At 44.9% G+C, this 19,094-nt stretch overlaps 1 protein-coding gene across 1 annotated transcript in view; it reads left to right on the top strand.

Moving 5' to 3' along the window:
* Positions 1-19,094, top strand: part of ZNF839 (zinc finger protein 839) — a 1,085,889-nt gene that overhangs the window by 965,487 nt on the left and 101,308 nt on the right. The window contains exon 6 of the mRNA XM_044074536.1: positions 2,325-2,462. Coding sequence (XP_043930471.1) covers positions 2,325-2,462 — 138 coding nt within the window. The remainder of the gene's footprint in view (positions 1-2,324; positions 2,463-19,094) is intronic.

Below are 19,094 nucleotides of genomic sequence, written 5' to 3'. Positions count from 1 at the left end.
TTGATAACTGATATAAATAGCTGCATTAACTTTTGTTAGTTATTGTGCTCACTTCCTAAATAGTTAGGGCTAATTTTCCCATTGCAACAGAGTAGTGAAAGGCAAATATATATAATAATTATAACGACCATGTCTGACACCATCTGAGCCTCTCTGTTTTATCAATAAGGAGATTTTTTTATGGGACTGCTTTTCTGATTTCTGTACTGTGTGTTGTGGTTGTTTGGTGCAATTTGTTTCTGTTTTGCTGCAGTTGTTGTGCACCTTTGCTGTACTGTTATTAGGATACTACTGAGTTAAGTATAAAGAACAGTCCACTCTCAAGTAAATAACTCTTCTGTACTTGTTGACTACACAAACTTTTCTATGATTACTTTCAGAAGATTATGGCAGCAGCTTACAGCTGTCAAACTATGCTACTGGTGTGACATCCTGAGCAACACACAGACAGTATTGCAGTTGAGTGTTCTCTCACAGTTTCTTTCAGAAGCATCAGTATTACACTTGATAGATGGCTGTCTTTGGTGGTCTGAGAGGAGAAGGATGTGTGTAAAAGTAACTGATTGCTGGTATAGTGACACAATGGGTAACATTGCCTTCTCACAGTGTGTGCCTGTGGTTGAGTACTTGGTTGTGGCTTCTTCTGTTTGGAGTCTGCATGCCTTGTGTGTGTTTATCCATGAGCTCTGATTTGCCCCAAAACCCTGAAGACATGAAATAGGTGAACGGGCTTCCTCCAGTTTGCCTGCAGGTAAGAGTTATGCAAGCAGTGTGTGTGTGTGTGTGTGTGTATATCTTGTAATAGTTTTGGCTTATTGAGGCAGGGTTAGTATATATGTGTACATTGGGGGCTAGGTTTGAAAATAATGCCATTTTTTTCTGCTTCCAAACATGTTTCTGATCATATACATCACTTTTCTGAGTAACAAAAAACACAGAAAGTCATTAGCTTTCAAAAATAAGACCCTCAAAGTTTCTGATTTGGCCCCCACACTCCAGCCACTATAAATGGGTTTTAACACAAGCTTAGTATCAGTCTCTGCCCTCAACCCCTCCTAGTCTAAAAGTAGTCATTGAGATGTAGCTTGTGGCAGGGAGTGGGGCGGAGGAGTGCTGGGGATGGTGTAGGCATTGTTACTTTAATTTTCGTCACAGATCACAGACGTGCATATAGAGGCAGTGCATTGTTTAAAACAAGCTGGACTATATTTCTGTGATTATTATTTGTTTCACTATCCTTAAAATCAAGCATTAGATGTGTATACAGGTTGCTGTGTTTTTGGGGAATAAATGTGAGGCATGCTGTTTATATATATATATATATATATATATATATATATATATATATATATGTGTGTGTGTGTGTGTGTGACAGCAACAGGCTGAAATATGCTGCTGTGTTCTGCTTGTTCTTTCAATTTCGTCCCAATCTGACATCAGAATGGTACACAGAAGGTGGATAACTTTTGGTGGTAGGGGTGAAGAGAAATGCTGTATATACATGTTTGACAGCAGCCACTTGAAACTTGTATCTGTGGCACATTTTGCCTTCACTTTCTTCCTAATCTGATATCAGAGGGATACAGAGAATGTGAGTCTCTCTTTTCCTCCTTTTTTTTAGGAAGAAGAGATGCAGGCATTATTCCCAGATATGATTTGTGTATCCCCGCAAGTATTTGTCTTCTCAGTTTATTGTGCACCATTGTTTTGTCAGACACAACTTATTTCTTCCTTGAAAGAAAAAAAAAGAATCAAGTTCTTTCCTTGCGCATGTCTTTTTTCAGGCTATCATTAGTTCAGAAGTTTAGAAAAAGGCTATACAATGCATCTAGAGTACCCAGACCCCTAGCTTCAGCTGTTTATTCCACAGTTATTAAGTTAAGTTTCATCTTGGTCAGTTAGGCTGTGTTAAAAGAATGCAGGAAAAAAGAAAGTTGAATATTAAGGCTAAATTTCTTCCCTTAGTCATGACTCTTGTTATTGTTGGATTAACAGGTTGTTTAAAAAAAAAAAAAAGAAAAAACTCTAAAAATCATCTAAGAGAATCTTGAAACTCCACGAGTTTTGAGGGCTGAACATCTATAGCGTTACAGTCTTGATTAATTAGAAGGTGTTAAAAGTACATAGGAGTGGACCGCACCATGGAGCTCTTTGCCAAGGCAGCATTTCACCTAAGGCCATCTGCCAGATCTTTTCAGGTTTCCTTAAGTGGCACCAATTTTAGCCGAAAATCATACAGTGTTGTATGGATGCCTTTACCTTTGATTTTGTTCATATGTTTGTATGCATAGTTTTTTTTTACATTACATTTCCTTTCATTTTAGGTAGCTGAATCCTTAGGAATAACAGAAGAACTTCAAAGGAAACATGTAGCAAAGGTTACAGACTCTTCGGTGGAATGTGTCATTACTGTGGGACAAGCAAATGATTTACAGACATTGGCTAAAAAGCATGGAGTGGAGGTAGAGTACAAATAAATGCTTAATCTCTGTATGTAGTATTTTTTCCAAGTTGCTAAGTTGAGTAATAGATTATTATGTATAGCAACTCAAGGTAAGGCATAGGGGTGTGCCAAACTGCATGATACATACAGTTAAATTTCATTAATTTTTAGTAAAGCATATCATAGCCAGTGAACTGGCAAAATGCAGAAGACAAAAAAGATGAATATAAATACATTACACAACATCTGCTGTGTCATGTAGGTAAAACTGTTTATTTAATCATTTAATGAGTAGTTTGTATGCACATATGTAATCAAGTGTAACTTCCATCATGCAATGTGATGTTTTTTCAGTTTAATTTTCAGTAGACCAGATGACAGCTTAGGATTGAAATATACTGCACCTTCTTTTCATAAATAACTTTAGTTTTGGACAGTTATTCCCAAAACAGTTCACAATTAATCAAAACACTCGCAGAATGATCTTCAGTGCAGAGTTGTAGCCTCCACGTTCACATGTTAGTGAAAAGGCAAATTCTTCCGAAGAGCTTCCTTTAAAATATACTTACATTTTCACACAAATGACTAAATGACTGCATCACTTTGGCAGACTCTAAAGATGTTGGTATTTCTGTCTCTCTTGTAAACTTTGTTACATTTTGTAGTCAGCATTAAGCTGGCTGTCCAGGACTGACTTACTGTAAGAATGTATCATTGAGTGAATGTCTGCATTTGATACCATTTGTAACTTTAACTTGGACACCTAATTGAAGTTGATTTTGCCAGCAGCTCACATGTGTTCATGATTTAAATTTCAGTTCAGCCAGCAGAGGCAGGGTGTCCATCTAGGCTGCTGGTGACCTGAATTTGGGACCAGACTGAGGCTGCCAGTAGGGTTGGTAGGGGTGGGGGGAAAAGATGAAGCAGCTGATGGCCATCTCTGTTGTCCCAGTTGGAGAGTTTGGGGATACCTTATGTTTGTGCAACCTCTATTGGAGAATAAGAGCCTCACGGGAAGTCTCAGAAAGTACAGGGGGCAGTAATGACATCTTCAGTTCTTTACAGTAGCTGTTACATACAGTTAGTGACTTTGACAAATAGCTGCATGATGTCTCTGCTGTACACTGTTGCATCTTCTCGTTAGGGTATTTTACTCTGCAATCCTAATAATGAGTTACTATGACATTGATTTCCCAAAGAGTTTGGTGTCCATCCAGTAAATGGTCACATCCAGAGTACCTGTTAAGGGTTAAGTATGGGACACTTCAGAGAGCAGCTAGAGAATGCACAGGGTCAGCTGGTAAGAAGCTTAAAAAAAAAAAAAAAAAAAAAAAAGGCTTGCTTTGCATTTCGCTTAAGCTAATCTAACATCTGTCCACCCAGGTTTCAAAAAGATTGATGTTAAGTTGTCAATCTCGCCTTCATTCTTGCTGGATGGGTTCGGAGCCGATCCTCGGCTCCGACTCGGCACTTGCTAAGCTCGAGAGCTAATTTTACCAGCTCGAGGCAACCCTATATCCCATGATGCAAGGCAGAGATTACTTAGATCTCGTTTGCCGCTTCGCTAACGAGGTGCCTTCTTTTACCAGCTCTAGGTAAGTGAACTTTTAGAGACTTTTTGTCTACCCCCCTTAACTTTATATATATAAATATTATATTTTGTTAATTACCAACTCACTTTAACCCTATTCCTGTCAGTGTTCCCTTCTTTTTGAGTAAATATTCCCTTACCCCTAGTTAGGCCTTAGGTCTTCCCCTCACTAAATGTTTCCTGTCAGGGATTTTTTGTGTGTGACTGTCTGTTATCCCTGTTTAATTTAATTTAATTTAATTTGTTGGACTGAGTGTTTTTGTGTGTGAGTGTGTTACTGGTGTTTCATCGACACAGTTATGTCGAAGTACACTAAGGTCTCAGGCTTCAAGAAGTGTGACTCGTGCTGTCAGAAGATGTCTCTGACAGACGGTCACACTTCTTGTGTTTATTGCCTGGGACCTTCGCACCTGCAGGACTCTTGTGCTATCTGTCATGCTTTCAGCCCAAGAGTCCTGCAGGAATGAAAAAATAAGCTCATATTAAAGGGCTTATTAAAGCCCGAGAGCTCCCTGACTAAGTCGGTGCCGGGGAAGCCCTCGAAACCTGTTAAGCCTTTGGCTCAGGCTTCCAAGCCGTCGGCTTCAGGTTCTTCCTCACCAGGCTCGAGATCGGCTCCGGCCGGAGCCGATCTTTCCATACCAGTCTCAGTATTGGCTCCATCCGGCGCCGATACTGTCAAGTCCAGACACTCAGTGTCGGCTCCGGCTGGAGCCGACGTATCTTCGGCTCCGATGGCTCCATTGATCTCAAAAAAGATGTCTCGATCCCCTTCTGTGGAATCTATTCATTCGGCTCCGAGATCACCCTTGCTCTCGAAGCGGAGCCATCGGAGCCGATCTTCTCGGTCATCCAGGCTATCTGATCACGACTTTGAGAGAGTGGTGAGTAGACTATTAAAGTCTCAGGCATTGGCCCAAATACTCCATAGCCCATCTCAACAGACGGCAGCTATATCACATCCACCGAACATTCCTCCTTCGACTCTCTTACAGAGCTCGGAGCCGGAGCTCCTCGGAACCGGTACCGTTGTGACTTCGGAGCCGATACCACCCCTTTCGGCTCCGTCGTCCTCGGCTCCGATTTCCTCCTTGAGATCTTCATTGGAGGGATCCGGGCGTCTAGTCTCTCTCGTCGGCTCCGAGGGGGCGAGTGGCATCGGACCCTTGTCCGACCCCGTTCTCCCTCTCGGAGCTTCGGCGTTGGTGAGCTCGGCCCCGACATCTGCCTCGGAGCCTTCCCTCTCGGTGAGGCCTGGGGTTCCTATCTCTCCGGAGCGGGAACTTTCTGGTCTCTCTAACGGGGGAGCCTTCGAGGTGATGAGGAGTGTACTAGCCCTTGGGCTTAGTCAACGGACAGTTCCATCAGCTCCTCCCACTACAGTGCCTGCTGACGTCTCTTCCCACTCTCTTGCTCCCGGACCCAGAGATCCAACGCCTCAGGTTTCCCCATTGGGAATATCTTCCTAGGCTTCTCCTGATCCGTCAGGAGAACCCCGTAAGAGGACATGTAAGAGGAAACATTTAGACTCCCTGAGTCTACTACATCAGATACTGACTTGGATGAGTCGGAGGGATCCCCAAGGTCCTCCTCTGAGGATGTCTCATTTTCAGACATCCTTGAAATCCTTAAACAGAGGGGAACTGGCCTCCCTTAATCCCTCCGAGGATGAGTCAGTATACCTGGAGGCGTTGGATCTCGACCCTCCACCTCCTGGGTGTCTCCGCCTTTCGACCCTCTCATGGAGGTAGTGGCTCGGAAGGCGTGGATGGCTCCAGATTCGGTGGAACCTATCCCCAGGAGACCTTCAAAATTTATTACTGCCCCACAAGATAGACAATATTTAACAAAGGGTGTCCCAGTTGATGCCATGGTGGTGGCTGCTGCCACCAAGAAGGAATTAGCTTATCCTTCAGTACCTGTCCATCCTCCTAATAAGGATTCTAGGACTATGGACAGGTACGGTAAGCGGATTTTTTCTTCAGCGACTTTTGCCATGAGATCGCTGAACTACTTATGCCACTTCACCCGCCTTCAAAGAGATGTTCTTAAAGAGTTGGGAGAAGTTTTACAGGATCCGTCAGCTGCTGGGTCTCAGGATAAAATTAGCTCACAGCTAGGAATCCTTAACTCCATTGCTAACTCCTCCATGCGGCTCAATGTTAAGTTGTCAATCTCGCCTTCATTCTTGCTTGATGGGTTGCTAAGCTCGAGAGTCACTTTTACCAGCTCGAGGCAGCCCCATATCCCATGATGCAACCCAGATCATGAGGTCCTCCTTTTACCAGCTCCTGGTAAGTGATTCACTACTTTGATATTTTAGCCCTTTTGCTAAAACCCTTTAATTTTAGTTTTAAGTTAATTATAAAGATTTTCTGACAGAAAATTCCCTGTCTCAACTAAATTTTTTAGTTAAACTTTACCCATCCCATCCCCCCCCTGTTAGGGTGTGTGTGTGTGTTTTTTCTAGTAATACCTTTTTGGTATTTTATTTAATTTAATTCTTTGACTGGTGTGTGTGTGTGTTGTGAAACACCATGTCAAAGGAGAGGGTCTCAGGCTTTAAGAAGTGTGACTCGTGCTGTCAGAAGATGTCTCTGACAGGCGGTCGCCTGGGGCCTCTTCACCTGCAGGACTCCTGTGCTATATGTCATTCTTTCAGCCAGAGAGTCCTGCAGGAAAGGAGGGCTCTCCGGCTAAGTCGGCTCCACCTAAGACGTCTTCCAAGGCCCAGGCTTCTGTGTCAAAGCCTGCGGCCGGCTGGAGCGGCACCGATGGCTATCGGTGCCGATTCTGCATCGACACCACCATGTGGCACAGGCATCGGTGTCGGCTCCGATCGGCTCCGACACTGGCTGTATCGGCTCCGGCTGGAGCCCGATAAGTTGTCGGCTCCTACAGGGTCTATAGTTTCATCGGTTCCGATGGCTCCTTCCAGGAAGAGGTCGAGGTCTCCTTCCTTGGAGCTCATCCAGGCTTTCTGACCATGACTTAGAGAGTGGTCAGTAGATTACTTAAGTCACAGGCACTGGCCCAAATGTTACATAGTCCGTCTCAACAGGCGACTATTGGTCCACACCCGTTACAGTTCCTCCTTCAACTCTACCCCAGAGCTTGGAGTTGGAGTCTTCGAATGGTTACTGCTACGGCTGGAGGACAGATACCCCTTCTGTTCCTTCAGCCTCTACTCTTATCTCCTCTTGAGACCTTCCTTAGAGGGGTGGTCGGGCTTCCATGGTCTCCTCTGAGTGGCATCGGACCCTTGTCGCTCTTCCCCTTGGAGCCTCGGCCTTGGTGAGCTCGGCTCCGACATCTGCCTCGGAGACTTCCCTTCGGTGGTCCCTAGAGTTCCTAGTTCTTGAACGGGTTCTCTCGGACCTGCCTGGGAGGGAGTGATGAAGAGTGTGCTGGCCACTGGTATCAGTCAGCAGTCTATTCCCTTAGCTCCTCCCTCTATAGTGCCTGTTGACATCTCTGCCACTTCTCTTGCTACAGGACCCAGAGATCCTCCGCCTCAGGTTTCCCCATTGGGAATTTCCCCTCTTCCGAGGATTCTCCTGATGTTTCGGGAGATCCTCCTAGAAAGAGGACTTGTAAGAGGAAACATGTAGACTCCCGAGTCTATCACTTCAGATACTGACTTTGATGAGTCAGAGGGATCCCCTAGATCCCCTCTGAGGATGTCTCCTTCTCAGACATCCTAGAACTCCTTAAACAGAGGGAAACTGGCCCACCAACAATCCCTCTGAGGATGAGTCAGTATACCTAGAGGCGTTTGGATCTCGGCCCTCCACCTCCTGGGTGTCTCTTATGCAGGTTATTGCCGGGCAGCTCCTGACTCTGTAGAGCCAGTCCCTAGGAGGCCTTCAAAATTTATCACTGCCCCAGGTGACAAGCAATTCCTCACTAAGGGTGTCCCCGCTGATGCCATGGTGGTGGCTGCTGCCACCAACCATCCTCCTAATAAGGACTCTAGGACCATGGATCGGATGTTTTCCTCAGCGACCTTTGCCACTTCACCAGACTCCAGAGGGATATCGATCCTACAGCTGCAGGAGCTCAAGAAAAAGCTAGGAACCCTTAATTCCATTGCAAACTCCTCCATATGCTGCTGATGCAGGTGTGGCTCTTGCCTGGATGCGGCTATATGACTTTGCAGATCCCCTTCACAAATTCTCCCTTTGATGGGTCAGCTTTGTTTGGCCCTCAGGTGAAGGAAACTTTGACCAGGTGCGAGCAGGACGGCAAGACTCTTTCTGCTGTAGGAGTCCGTTTTCCACCTTCTAGACCTTACCCCAAAGGACAGAAGGTGGCAAAATGTGGTTCTAGAGGCAGAGGGGTAACAACAACAGACGCCACTCTAGAGGCAGAGGGGTCCAAAACCAGGGAAACAGAGAGCCTCTCTCTGACAAGCCCTTTCAGCATCCCTGAGATGTTGCCCGGCTGTCCCTCCTTGGAGGCAGAAGATTATCACTGTACCCAGAAGCCTGGCATTCCCTCACTCAAGACAGATGGGTACAGTCGATCATATCCAAGGGTTACATAATTCCTTTCGAGGAAAATCCTTTCCCTTCAAATTCCCTTCCAGATGTACCACCAAATTGCAGAGTTAGAAGTCTCAAAACTACTGAAAAAGAGCCATTCAGCCAGTTACAACAGACCATTCAGAAGGTTCTTTTGACTGGAGACCAATATTGGATCTCAGCAGACTCAACAAGTCTGTGAGGAAGACAAGATTCGAATGGTCACTCTTCAGTCAATTCTGCCCTTCTTGCAGAAGGACAACTGGATGTGCTCAATAGATCTTCAGGATTATCACATCAAAATTAGGAGATTTCTCTGGGGTCCAGTCATTTCCAGTTCAGAGCCCTGCCCTTTGGTCTCACTACAGCCCCCAGAGTGTTCACCAAATGCATGGCAGTGGTCACGGCTCACCTGAGACATCAAGGATTCCAGGTGTTTCGACTGGCTCCTGTCAGCCACCACCAGGCATCAGCTTATACAAGCCAGGGATTATTCAATAAATCTTTGTTCTCATTTGGGCATCTCGATCAACCCGAAAAGTCATCCTTATCGCCCTGCCAGTCTATTACCTTCATAGGCGCAAACTTAAACACTGTTCGGATGTCAGCTACCCTTACAGATCAAAGAGTTTCAGACATTCAGAGTCATGTCAGGATCATTCTGGCCAACAAGAAAGTACAGGCCAGAATGGTTCTAATATTAGGCCTCATGGCTGCGGCCATTACTCTTCTTCCCCTGGCTCGATTCTACATGCGCCTTCTTCAGTGGATGCTGTTCACACAGTGGTCGCACCAGATTCTGGTGACACAAACTTGCAAAGATCATCTTGCTTGGTGGATCACATCTCCTCAGGTTCACCAAGGCAGGTACTTTGTACCCCCATCCCGATAGCCACTGTCACCACGGATGCCTCCCTGATCGGGTGGGGGTCATTATCAGGGCAGGATGGTTCATGGGTACCATCTGCACATAAATGTCCTAGAGATGAGAGCAGTGCTTTCAAGCCCTCAACGACTTTCTTCCCGTAGGGACAATTGCAGTCCACACAGACAACATGTCTGTAGTTTGGTATATCAACAAACAGGGCGGAACCAAATCCTACCCCTTGTGTCAGACTATGGCAATGGGCGATCTCCTCTCATCGGTTTCTGGTAGCAATGCATATCCCTGGGAAAACCAACATTGTAGCGGACAGATTGAGCAGAGCTATTCTCATGCCTCATGAGTGGTCTCTCAAGCAATCTATAGCGGAAGAGATATTTCTGGAATGGGCCATGTTGCGATCTTTTGCTACTCCCCAAAACAGCAAATGTCCAGACTTCTTCTGTCTCTTCCTCTACCAGGCCATCCCCTGACCCAGGATTGGCCCCAGGGACTTCTTTATGCCTTCCCTCCATTTCCTCTGATCCCTCAAGTTATCCAGAAAGCTACCGTTTTGAGAGCCAAATTGATTCTCATTGCCCTTACTGGCCTCGACAAGTTTGGTTCGTTCCTCCATCATCACCTTTTGGTGCAGCCGTGGCATCTGGACCCAGTGCCAGATCTTCTGATTCACCAGTCGGGTCAGCTGCACAGGTCTATCCCTTCTCTCAACCTCACAGCATGGTTGCTCCACTTCCTTCCTTAGCCAGGCTTCCCTTGATCTCTAATCCTGTTAGAGACATCATAGTAGTTAAAATCCTCTACCAGGAGGATTTATACAAGCAAATGGAAACGTTTCTCTTATTGGGCTAAGGCCAAAATATTGATCCTTTCACTGCCCCTATTCAGGCAGTCCTGGACTTCTTAGCAGAGATTTTTCATGCAGGCTCCTCTTCTTCCACAGTCAGAGTTCAATTGGCTGCTATCTCCAACTTTCATGTCGGGTAGCAGATCATAATATTATGTCCCATAGGCTCTGCAGGGCCTTCTTGAAAGGAATTTTCCTACTAAAGCCTCCAGTCAGGAATCCTCCTCCTCAGTGGGATCTAAATTTAGTGCTGACATCCTTGATTCTTCCCCTTGAGCCAGCTGTTTCTTGTTCCTTAAATTTCTTTCTGGAAAAACTTTATTCCTAGTGGTTTTTACTCCGGCCGGGGGGGTGTTTGAACTTCATGCTCTATCGGTTCGACCCCTATTTGGTTTTTCACAAAGACAGAGTATCTTTGAGAACTAATCCGACCTTTTGCCTAAGGTCAATTTGAATCAATCCATTGATCTCCTGTATTTTTCCCAAACTATTCAGACAGAGCTGAACAAAAACTACATTATCTTGATGTCCACCGTCAACTTAGATATTATTTGGACAGAACAAAAATTTAGAAAATCCGATCACCTTTTTGTTTCCTAGGCGGATAATAAAAAGGCCTTCCTGTTTCTAAAGTGACCTTGTCCAGATGGCTTTCTTGGTCATCTCTGAAATTTATCTGCTCAGGGGAAAACAGCTGTGCTCAAAACCTAAAGCACATTCAACTAGGAGCTTAGCTACTTCTACAGCCTTTCAAGCTAGACTTCCTTTAGACACTATTTGTGCAGCGCCACTTGGGCCACTCCTCACACTTTTGTTTCCCATTACAAATTGGACTTGGCCTCCAGGGACAGAGCCAGTTTTGGCTCTACAGTCCTCAAGAGTCTGTTCCATTGAGCCACCCAGGATAGAGGTGCTAGGCGGTCCCATCAAGAGAATGAAGGAGATTGACAACTTAACAGAAGTTATGTACCTACCATTGGCCTGGACAGACCTTGTTATAAGAAATTATTATGCTGAAGACCATTCAGACCTGGTCCTTCTTCCATCTTCTTCCTTTGGGAAGTATTTTATGCTTGGTGCTATTGCCCTTTGTCATCAAACGAGATCTGGGTACTTACCGCCTTGCATCATGGGATATGGGGCTGCCTCGAGCTGGTAAAAGTGACTCGAGCTTAGCGAGGATCGGCTCGAACCCATCAAGCAAGAAAACATGGAACGTTATGGTAGGTACATAACTTCTTATTTCTTATGCAGCCGATGGAGCGAGTAGGGCCGCAGGCACAGGAGTGGCTTTAAGGAGTCAGTCCTGGTTGCGGCTTTGTAATTTTGCAGACCCCTTCAAGGCGTCTTTCACAAACTCCCCTTTTGATGGCTCGACCTTGTTCGGTCCTCAAGTGAAAGACACTTTGACTAGATGCGAACAAGATGGCAAGACTCTTTCTGCCGTAGGAGTCCGTTTCTCCACCCCTTCTAGACCTTACCCCAAAGGACAGAAGGGAGGGAAAATGTGGTTCCGCAAATCTCAAGGAGTCACGCCTGATGCACGAAGTCAGTTTACCCCCAGAGGCAGAGGGGTAACAATAATAGACGCCCTAGGGGCAGAGGTGGTCCGCAGAATCAGGGTAGCAGAGAGCCTCTTTTTGACAAACCCTTCCAGCATCCCTGAGATGTTGCCCGATTGTCCGCCTTCGGAGGCAGTCGGGGGAAAATTATCGCTGTACCCAATAGCCTGGCTTTCCCTTTCTCAAGACAAATGGGTACAGTCAATTATATCCGAGGGTTATAAAATTCCCTTTATTCAAACCCCAATTCAACAAAAGGGAACCCTTCCAGACGTTCCACCCAGTGTAAGGGAACTAGCAGTAATAGAAATATCAAAAGTGCTAGTAAAAAGAGCCATCCAGCCAGTCCCAGCGGACCAAATAGGATCCGGAATCTACTCAAGGTTTTTTTAGTTCCAAAAAAGACAGGGGACTGGAGACCAATATTAGATCTGAGCAAACTCAACAAGTTTGTAAAGAAATCAAGATTCCGGATGGTCACGCTTCAGTCCATTCTGCCCTTTCTGGGCAAGGACAATTGGATGTGCTCGATAGATCTTCAGGATGCGTACTATCACACAAAAATTCACAGACGCTCCAGAAGATTTCTCCGCTTTCGGCTGGGGACCAGTCACTTCCAATTCAGAGCCCTGCCCTTTGGACTCACTACAGCCCCAGAGTGTTCACCAAATGCATGGCAGTGGTTACGGCTCACCTGAGACGTCAAGGATTCCAGGTGTTTCCATATCTAGACGACTGGCTCCTCACTGCCACCACCAGGCATCAGCTTCTCCAAGCCAGAAATTACACCATTGACACTTGCAGAGGGCTAGGAATTTCTATAAATTTCGAAAAATCTGCCTTGTCGCCTTGTCAATATATTACTTTTATAGGTGCAAAATTGGACACCGTACAACTTTCAGCAAGGTTGACAGACCAAAGGATCTTGGACATTCAAAGACACGTCCAAGTGATTCTATTCAGCAACAAAATTCAGGCCAGATTTGCTCTGAAAGTACTGGGTCTTATGGCGGCCGCCATAACAATTCTTCCCCTCGCCCGCTTTTACATGCGGCTTCTACAATGGATGCTATTCACCCAATGGTCCTTTCAACAACTTCCCATGCGTCACGAGATCATAGTAACTCCAACTCCAATATCGTCCCCTCAAATCCATCAAGGCAGACCATTTGTTCCTCTTGCCCCGGTTACATCGGCCGCCTCCCTGATCAGGGGGGGGGGGCATTATCAGGGCAGAATGGTCCATGGCACTTGGCAACCTTTCGAGTACCATCTGCACATAAATGTTCTGGAGATGAGAGCAGTGCTTTTAACGTTGCAAGCCCTCAATGACTCTCTTCCCCTGGGAACTATTGCAGTCCAAACGGACAATATGTCCGTAGTGTGGTACATAAACAAACAGGGCGGAACCAAGTCCTATCCACTGTGTCGAGAGGCTCTCAGACTTTGGCAATGGGCAATCTCCTCTCACCGGTTTCTGATAGCAACGCACATCCCCGGGAAATCCAACATCATAGCGGACAGATTGAGCAGAGCTATTATCATGCCTCACGAGTGGTCTCTCAAACAGTCAGTCGGGTCAACTGCACCAATCCATACCTTCTCTCAACCTCACTGCTTGGTTGCTCCACTTCCATCCTTAGCCAGGCTTCCTATGATTTCTAATCCTGTACGGGATATCATAGTAGCTTCCCTAAAATCTTCTACCAGAAAGATCTACACTAGTAAATGGCGACGTTTCTCTTTCTGGGCAAAAGCTAGGAACATAGACCCCTATACTGCTCCAATTCATTCGGTATTGGACTTCCTAGCTGACATTTTTAATTCAGGATCCTCTTCTTCCACAGTGAAAGTTCAACTGGCAGCCATTTCAAATTTTCATATAGGCTTTTTGGACCACAACATTATGTCACATAAACTTTGCAAGGCATTCCTTGAGGTATCTTTTTATTGAAACCTCCAATTAGAGACCCCCCACCACAGTGGGATCTAAATTTAATTTTAACATCCTTGATTCTTCCCGTTCGAACCTGCAGCTGCCTGTTCTTTGAAATTGCTTTCTTGGAAGACACTTTTTCTAGTTGCCATTACATCTGCCAGGAGAGTATCTGAGCTTCATGCTCTCTGTGTTCGCCCTCCTATCTAATATTCCACAAAGATAGGGTATCCCTAAGAACTAATCCGTCTTTCTTACCAAAGGTGGCATCTCAGACTAACCTAAATCAGTCCATTGATCTTCCAGTATTTTTCCCGAATTATTCTGATAGAGCTGAACAAAAGTTACATTATCTCGATGTTCACCGTCAGCTCAGATATTATCTGGATAAGACAAAATTTTTAGGAAATCTGATCAACTTTTTCTATCCTATGCAGAGAACAGGAAAGGCCTTCCAGTTTCTAAGGTAACTTTATCTAGGTGGCTGTCTTCCGTGATCACTTACATTTATCAGCTCAGAGGCAAAGAGTTGGTTTCTAACCCAAAAGCCCATTCTACCAGAGCTCTAGCTACATCTACAGCTTTTCAAGCTAGACTTCCAATAGACACTATTTGTGCAGCAGCCACATGGGCCTCTCCTCATACCTTTGTTTCACATTACAAATTAGATTTGGTCTCCAGAGACAGAGCAAATTTTGGTTCCACCGTTCTCAAGAGTCTGTTCCATTGAGCCACCCAGGATAGAGGTGCTAGGGACGCAGTCCCTTCCAGCAAGAATGAAGGCGAGATTGACAACTTAACATTTAGAAGTTATGTACCTACCATAACGTTCCATGTTAGTTGTCTTCTCTCGCCTTCTTTCTTGCATCCCGCCCTCCTTCCCCCTAGCCTGGTCAGACAGAGAAGATTATACATCTTCTATTAAGAGGTTATTACCTTTTTCTAGTTGTTCAACTCCTAGTGTCACTAGATTATGTGGATCCTTTCTAGAGGGTTATGATGTTATTTAGTATTTCTTATTTTCTTCCTCCTAAGTTGGAAGAAAATACTGCTATTTCTTTAGCTACCAAACGAGATCTGAGTAATCTCCGCCTTGCATCATGGGATATAGGGTTGCCTCAAGCTAGTAAAATTAGCTCTCGAGCTTAGCAAGTGCCGAGTCGGAGCCGAGGATCGGCTCCGAACCCATCCAGCAAGAAAGAAGGCGAGAGAAGACAACGAACATGGAACGTTATGGTAGGTACATAACTTCTAAATTCCATTTAATGATGCATTTTCAGAACGATTGATGTCATTCAGTGATGCAAAGAACATGTTCTATAGGAAGCAAAATTCATTTTTATTACTGCAAGTTAGCTGTATTTCAAGTTGCTAACTGCCAGCTGAAGGAGCCTTATATGTGCTACTTGCAGTGCACTTGATGTTTGTTCGACATGGTTTTCTTGTATTATATGTAAATAAATAAATAACCAGGTGAGCCCGCTTGACGTAGTCCCTTTTCAGGGGTGACCCAAGAGTAACAGATGGCTAAGTGACTTGCTCACTGTCACACAGTAGGCAAATGAGGGCTGGGGGAATCAAATCCTGTACCAGAGGAAATACAGCTCACACCTTTAACCCTCTGTGCAGTTAATGGATAAAAGAAAATGGACAGAACACACACAGCATATTCTGAACCCTTTTCTCACTCTAAAAGTTGACTCTTATTGTAATGCACAATATAATTCTTTCTTAGGCGTACTCTTGCAATAACTCTGAAAGCAATCTCCTATGTCAGCAGTACCCAACAACTGGGCCGCGGACCATTTGGTACCGGGTTGCACAGAAACTTTTAGGCAGAGAGTGAAACGAAAAAGTGAATGTGTGTATGTATGTGTGTGTGTGTTTATGTTTCTGTCAGCATGTGAGTGAATGCGTGCATGAAAACAGAATGTATGTATGTGTGAAAGCAGAAGAGAGTGTGTGCATGTGTATGACAGATACTAAACAGTGAGATTGATCGAGCCATTATTTTACACTCACTAAGCAGTGCTTTTGCTGTTTAGCAAGTGTAAAATAAAAGTAAATGAAACTGAAAAAGTGTGTGTGGGTATGTTTCTGTCTGCATGTGTGAGTAAATGCGTGCATGAAAAATGTGTGCATAAAAGCAGAACAGACTCTGTGTGTGTGTGTGTGTGTGTGTGTGTGTGTGTGTGTGTGTGTGTGTGTGTGTGTCTCCTCCTCTCTCTGTGTGTGAGTGAATGTGTGCACGAAAGCAGGACAGAGTGTGAGTGTGAGTGTGTGTGTGTGTGTGTGTGTGTGTGTGTGTGTGTGTGTGTGTGTGTGGCGCGAGAGAGAGAGTAAACAGTGAAGAGTGATCCCTGGCAACAGCACCAATTATTAAGAGGTTTGCATACCTCTCGACCATAACTTTCAACCTCTCACACAATAAATCTGGACAGAGGCACAAATAATAGGGACAAATTTTAAATATTGCTCTTATAAACTTAGAAAGTTGCTTGAATAAGCATCGAAAACCCTGTTTCCATTTCCAACATCCTATCTTTGTGAAGCAGGGTTTTCTGCAATGACAGCAACCAAAATGAAATTATGGAGTAGACTGAACATAAGGAACACAGTTCGGGTATCATTGTCTCCCTTCACCCCTAGATGGCACTGTCTCGTTGCAGGGAAACAAGGTCAGGCCCCCACTGATTCTGCATTATGGTGAGTTGTTTTTGTTATGCTTTATTTTTATGCACGCATGATGGCCGGTCTGTGGAAAATTGTCTTACATGAAACCGGTCCTTGGTGCAAAAAAGTTAATAAATCAGTTTCTTATCCTAACTAAAATGAAATTCATAATAAGTTCTTGCTCTTCCTGCAATGTTGTTGCACAGTTCATGTGCACTGTAAGTTAACTACATTCAGATTCCCAGAAAAATGGGGAGGGTTGCGTCAGGAAGGGCATCCGGCATAAAATTTTGCCAAACCATAGATGTAGAAAACAGTACAGAAATTCATACCGGATCGGTCGTGGCGCGGGTTAACAACGACCGCCACCAGTACTGTTGGCCAACAGGGTGCTGGTGGAAATTGGGCTACTGTTGGCTGAAGGAGGAGAAGAGGCGGAAGGCATGCCCGAAGGCAGGTAAAGGCTAGGACTGTGATAGTGAGAGTCGGAACTTTGAATGTTGGCAGTATGACTAGTATAGGGAGAGAGCTAGCTGATATGATGGACAGAAGGACGGTTGGTATATTGTGTGTGCAAGAGATCAGATGGAAGGGGAGCAAGGCTAGGTGTATCGGAGGTGGTTTCAAATTGTTTTATCATGGTGTGGATGGGAGGAGAAATGGCGTAGGCATTTTCCTGAAGGAACAGTATGCTAAGAGTGTTTTGGAGGTGAAAAGAGTGTCGGATAGAGTGATGTGTATGAAGATGGAAATTGATGGTGTATTGATGAATGTTGTTAGTGCATATGCTCCACAAGTTGGGTGTGCGATGGATGAGAAAGAAAATTTTTGGAGTGAGTTAGATGAAGTGGTGATGACTGTACCCAAGGGTGAGAGACTGGTGATTGGAGCAGATTTCAATGGGCATGTTGGTGAAGGGAACAGAGGGGATGAGGAAGTGATGGGTAGGTATGGTGTTAAGCAAAGGAATGCAGAAGGTCAGATGGTAGTGGATTTTGTGAAAAGGATGGACATGGCTGTGATTAATACGTATTTTAACAAGAGGGAGGAGCATAGGGTGACATACAAGAGTGGAGGAAGACGCACACAGGTGGATTATATCTTATGTAGAAGGGCCAATCTGAAGGAGGTTGGAGACTGTAAAGTGGTGGCAGGGGAAAGCATAGGATGGTGGTTTGTAGGATGACATTGGTAATCAAGAAGAGGAGGATGAGTGTGAGGACAGCACCAAGGATCAAATGGTGGAAATTGAAAAAGAGTAATTGTGAGGTGATGTTCAGAGAAGAGTTAAGACAGGCAAAGGGTGGCAGTGAAGAGTTACCGAATAGCTATGTAACTACAGCAGAGCTAGTAAGAGAGATGGCTAGAAAGGTGCTTGGTGTGACATCTGGAAAGAGGAAGGAGGACAAGGGGACCTGGTGGTGGAATGAAGAAGTACAGGAGAGTATACAGAGAAAGAGGTTGGCGAAGAAGAAGTGAGATTGTCAAAGAGATGAAGAAAGTAGACAAGAGTATAAGGAGATGAGGTGCATGGCAAAGAGAGACGTGGTGAAGGCTAAGGATAAGGCGTATGAAGAGTTGTATAAAAGGTTGGACACTAAGGAGGGAGAAACTGAGCTAGTAAAGTTGTGCAGCAGGTAAGGGTGATAAAGGATAATGAGGGAAACGTACTCACAAGTAAGGAGAGTGTGTTGAGCATATGGAAATAGTACTTTGAGGGGTTGATGAATGAAGAGAATGAGAGGGAGAGAAGGTTGGATGATGTGCGGATAGTGAATCATGAAGTGCAGTGGATTAGCAGGGAGGAAGTAAGGATAGCTATGAAGGGGATGAAGAACGGAAAGGCTGTTGGTCCTGATGACATACCTGTGGAAGCATGGAGGTGTTTAGGTGAAATGGCAGTGGAGTTTTTAACTAGATTGTTTAATGAAATCTTGGAAAGTGAGAGGATGCCTGAGGAATTGAGAAAAAGTGTTTTGGTACCAATTTTTAAGAATAAGGGTGATGTGCAGAGCTGTAGTAACTACAGAGGGATTAAACTGATCAGTCACAGCATGAAGTTATTGGGAAGAGTAGTGGAAGCTAGGTTAAGAAGGGAGGTGATGATTAGTGTTCAGCAGTATGGTTTCATGCCAGGAAAGAGCACTACAGATGCGATGTTTGCTCTGAGAGTGTTGATGGAGAAGTACAGAGAAGGTCAGAAGGAGTTGCATTGTGTCTTTGTGGATTTAGAGAAAGCATATGACAGGGTGCCTAGAGAGGAGTTGTGGTATTGTATTAGGAAGTCGGGAGTGTCAGAGAAATATGTAAGAGTGATGTTGATCAGACAAGAGTCCCCGTGTACTATGATGTTTGCAGATGACATTGTGATCTGTAGTGAGAGTAAGAAACAGGTGGAGGAGACCCTGGAGAGGTGGAGATATGCTCTAGAGAGAAGAGGAATGAAGGTCAGCAGGACTAAGACAGAATATATGTGTGTGAATGAGAGGGAGGATAGAGGAATGGTGAGGATGCAGGGAGTAGGGGTGGCGAAGGTGAATGAGTTTAAGTACTTGGGATCAACAGTTCAGAGTAGTGGTGAGTGTGGAAGAGAGGTGAAGAAGAGAGTACAAGCAGGATGGAGTGGGTGGAGAAGA

The sequence above is a fragment of the Protopterus annectens genome, chromosome 6.part0 (assembly GCF_019279795.1).
Source record: "Protopterus annectens isolate FY-2018-M chromosome 6.part0, PAN1.0, whole genome shotgun sequence".
Taxonomy (NCBI): Eukaryota; Metazoa; Chordata; order Ceratodontiformes; family Protopteridae; genus Protopterus; species Protopterus annectens.
This window is presented reverse-complemented; position numbering and strand designations above follow the sequence as displayed.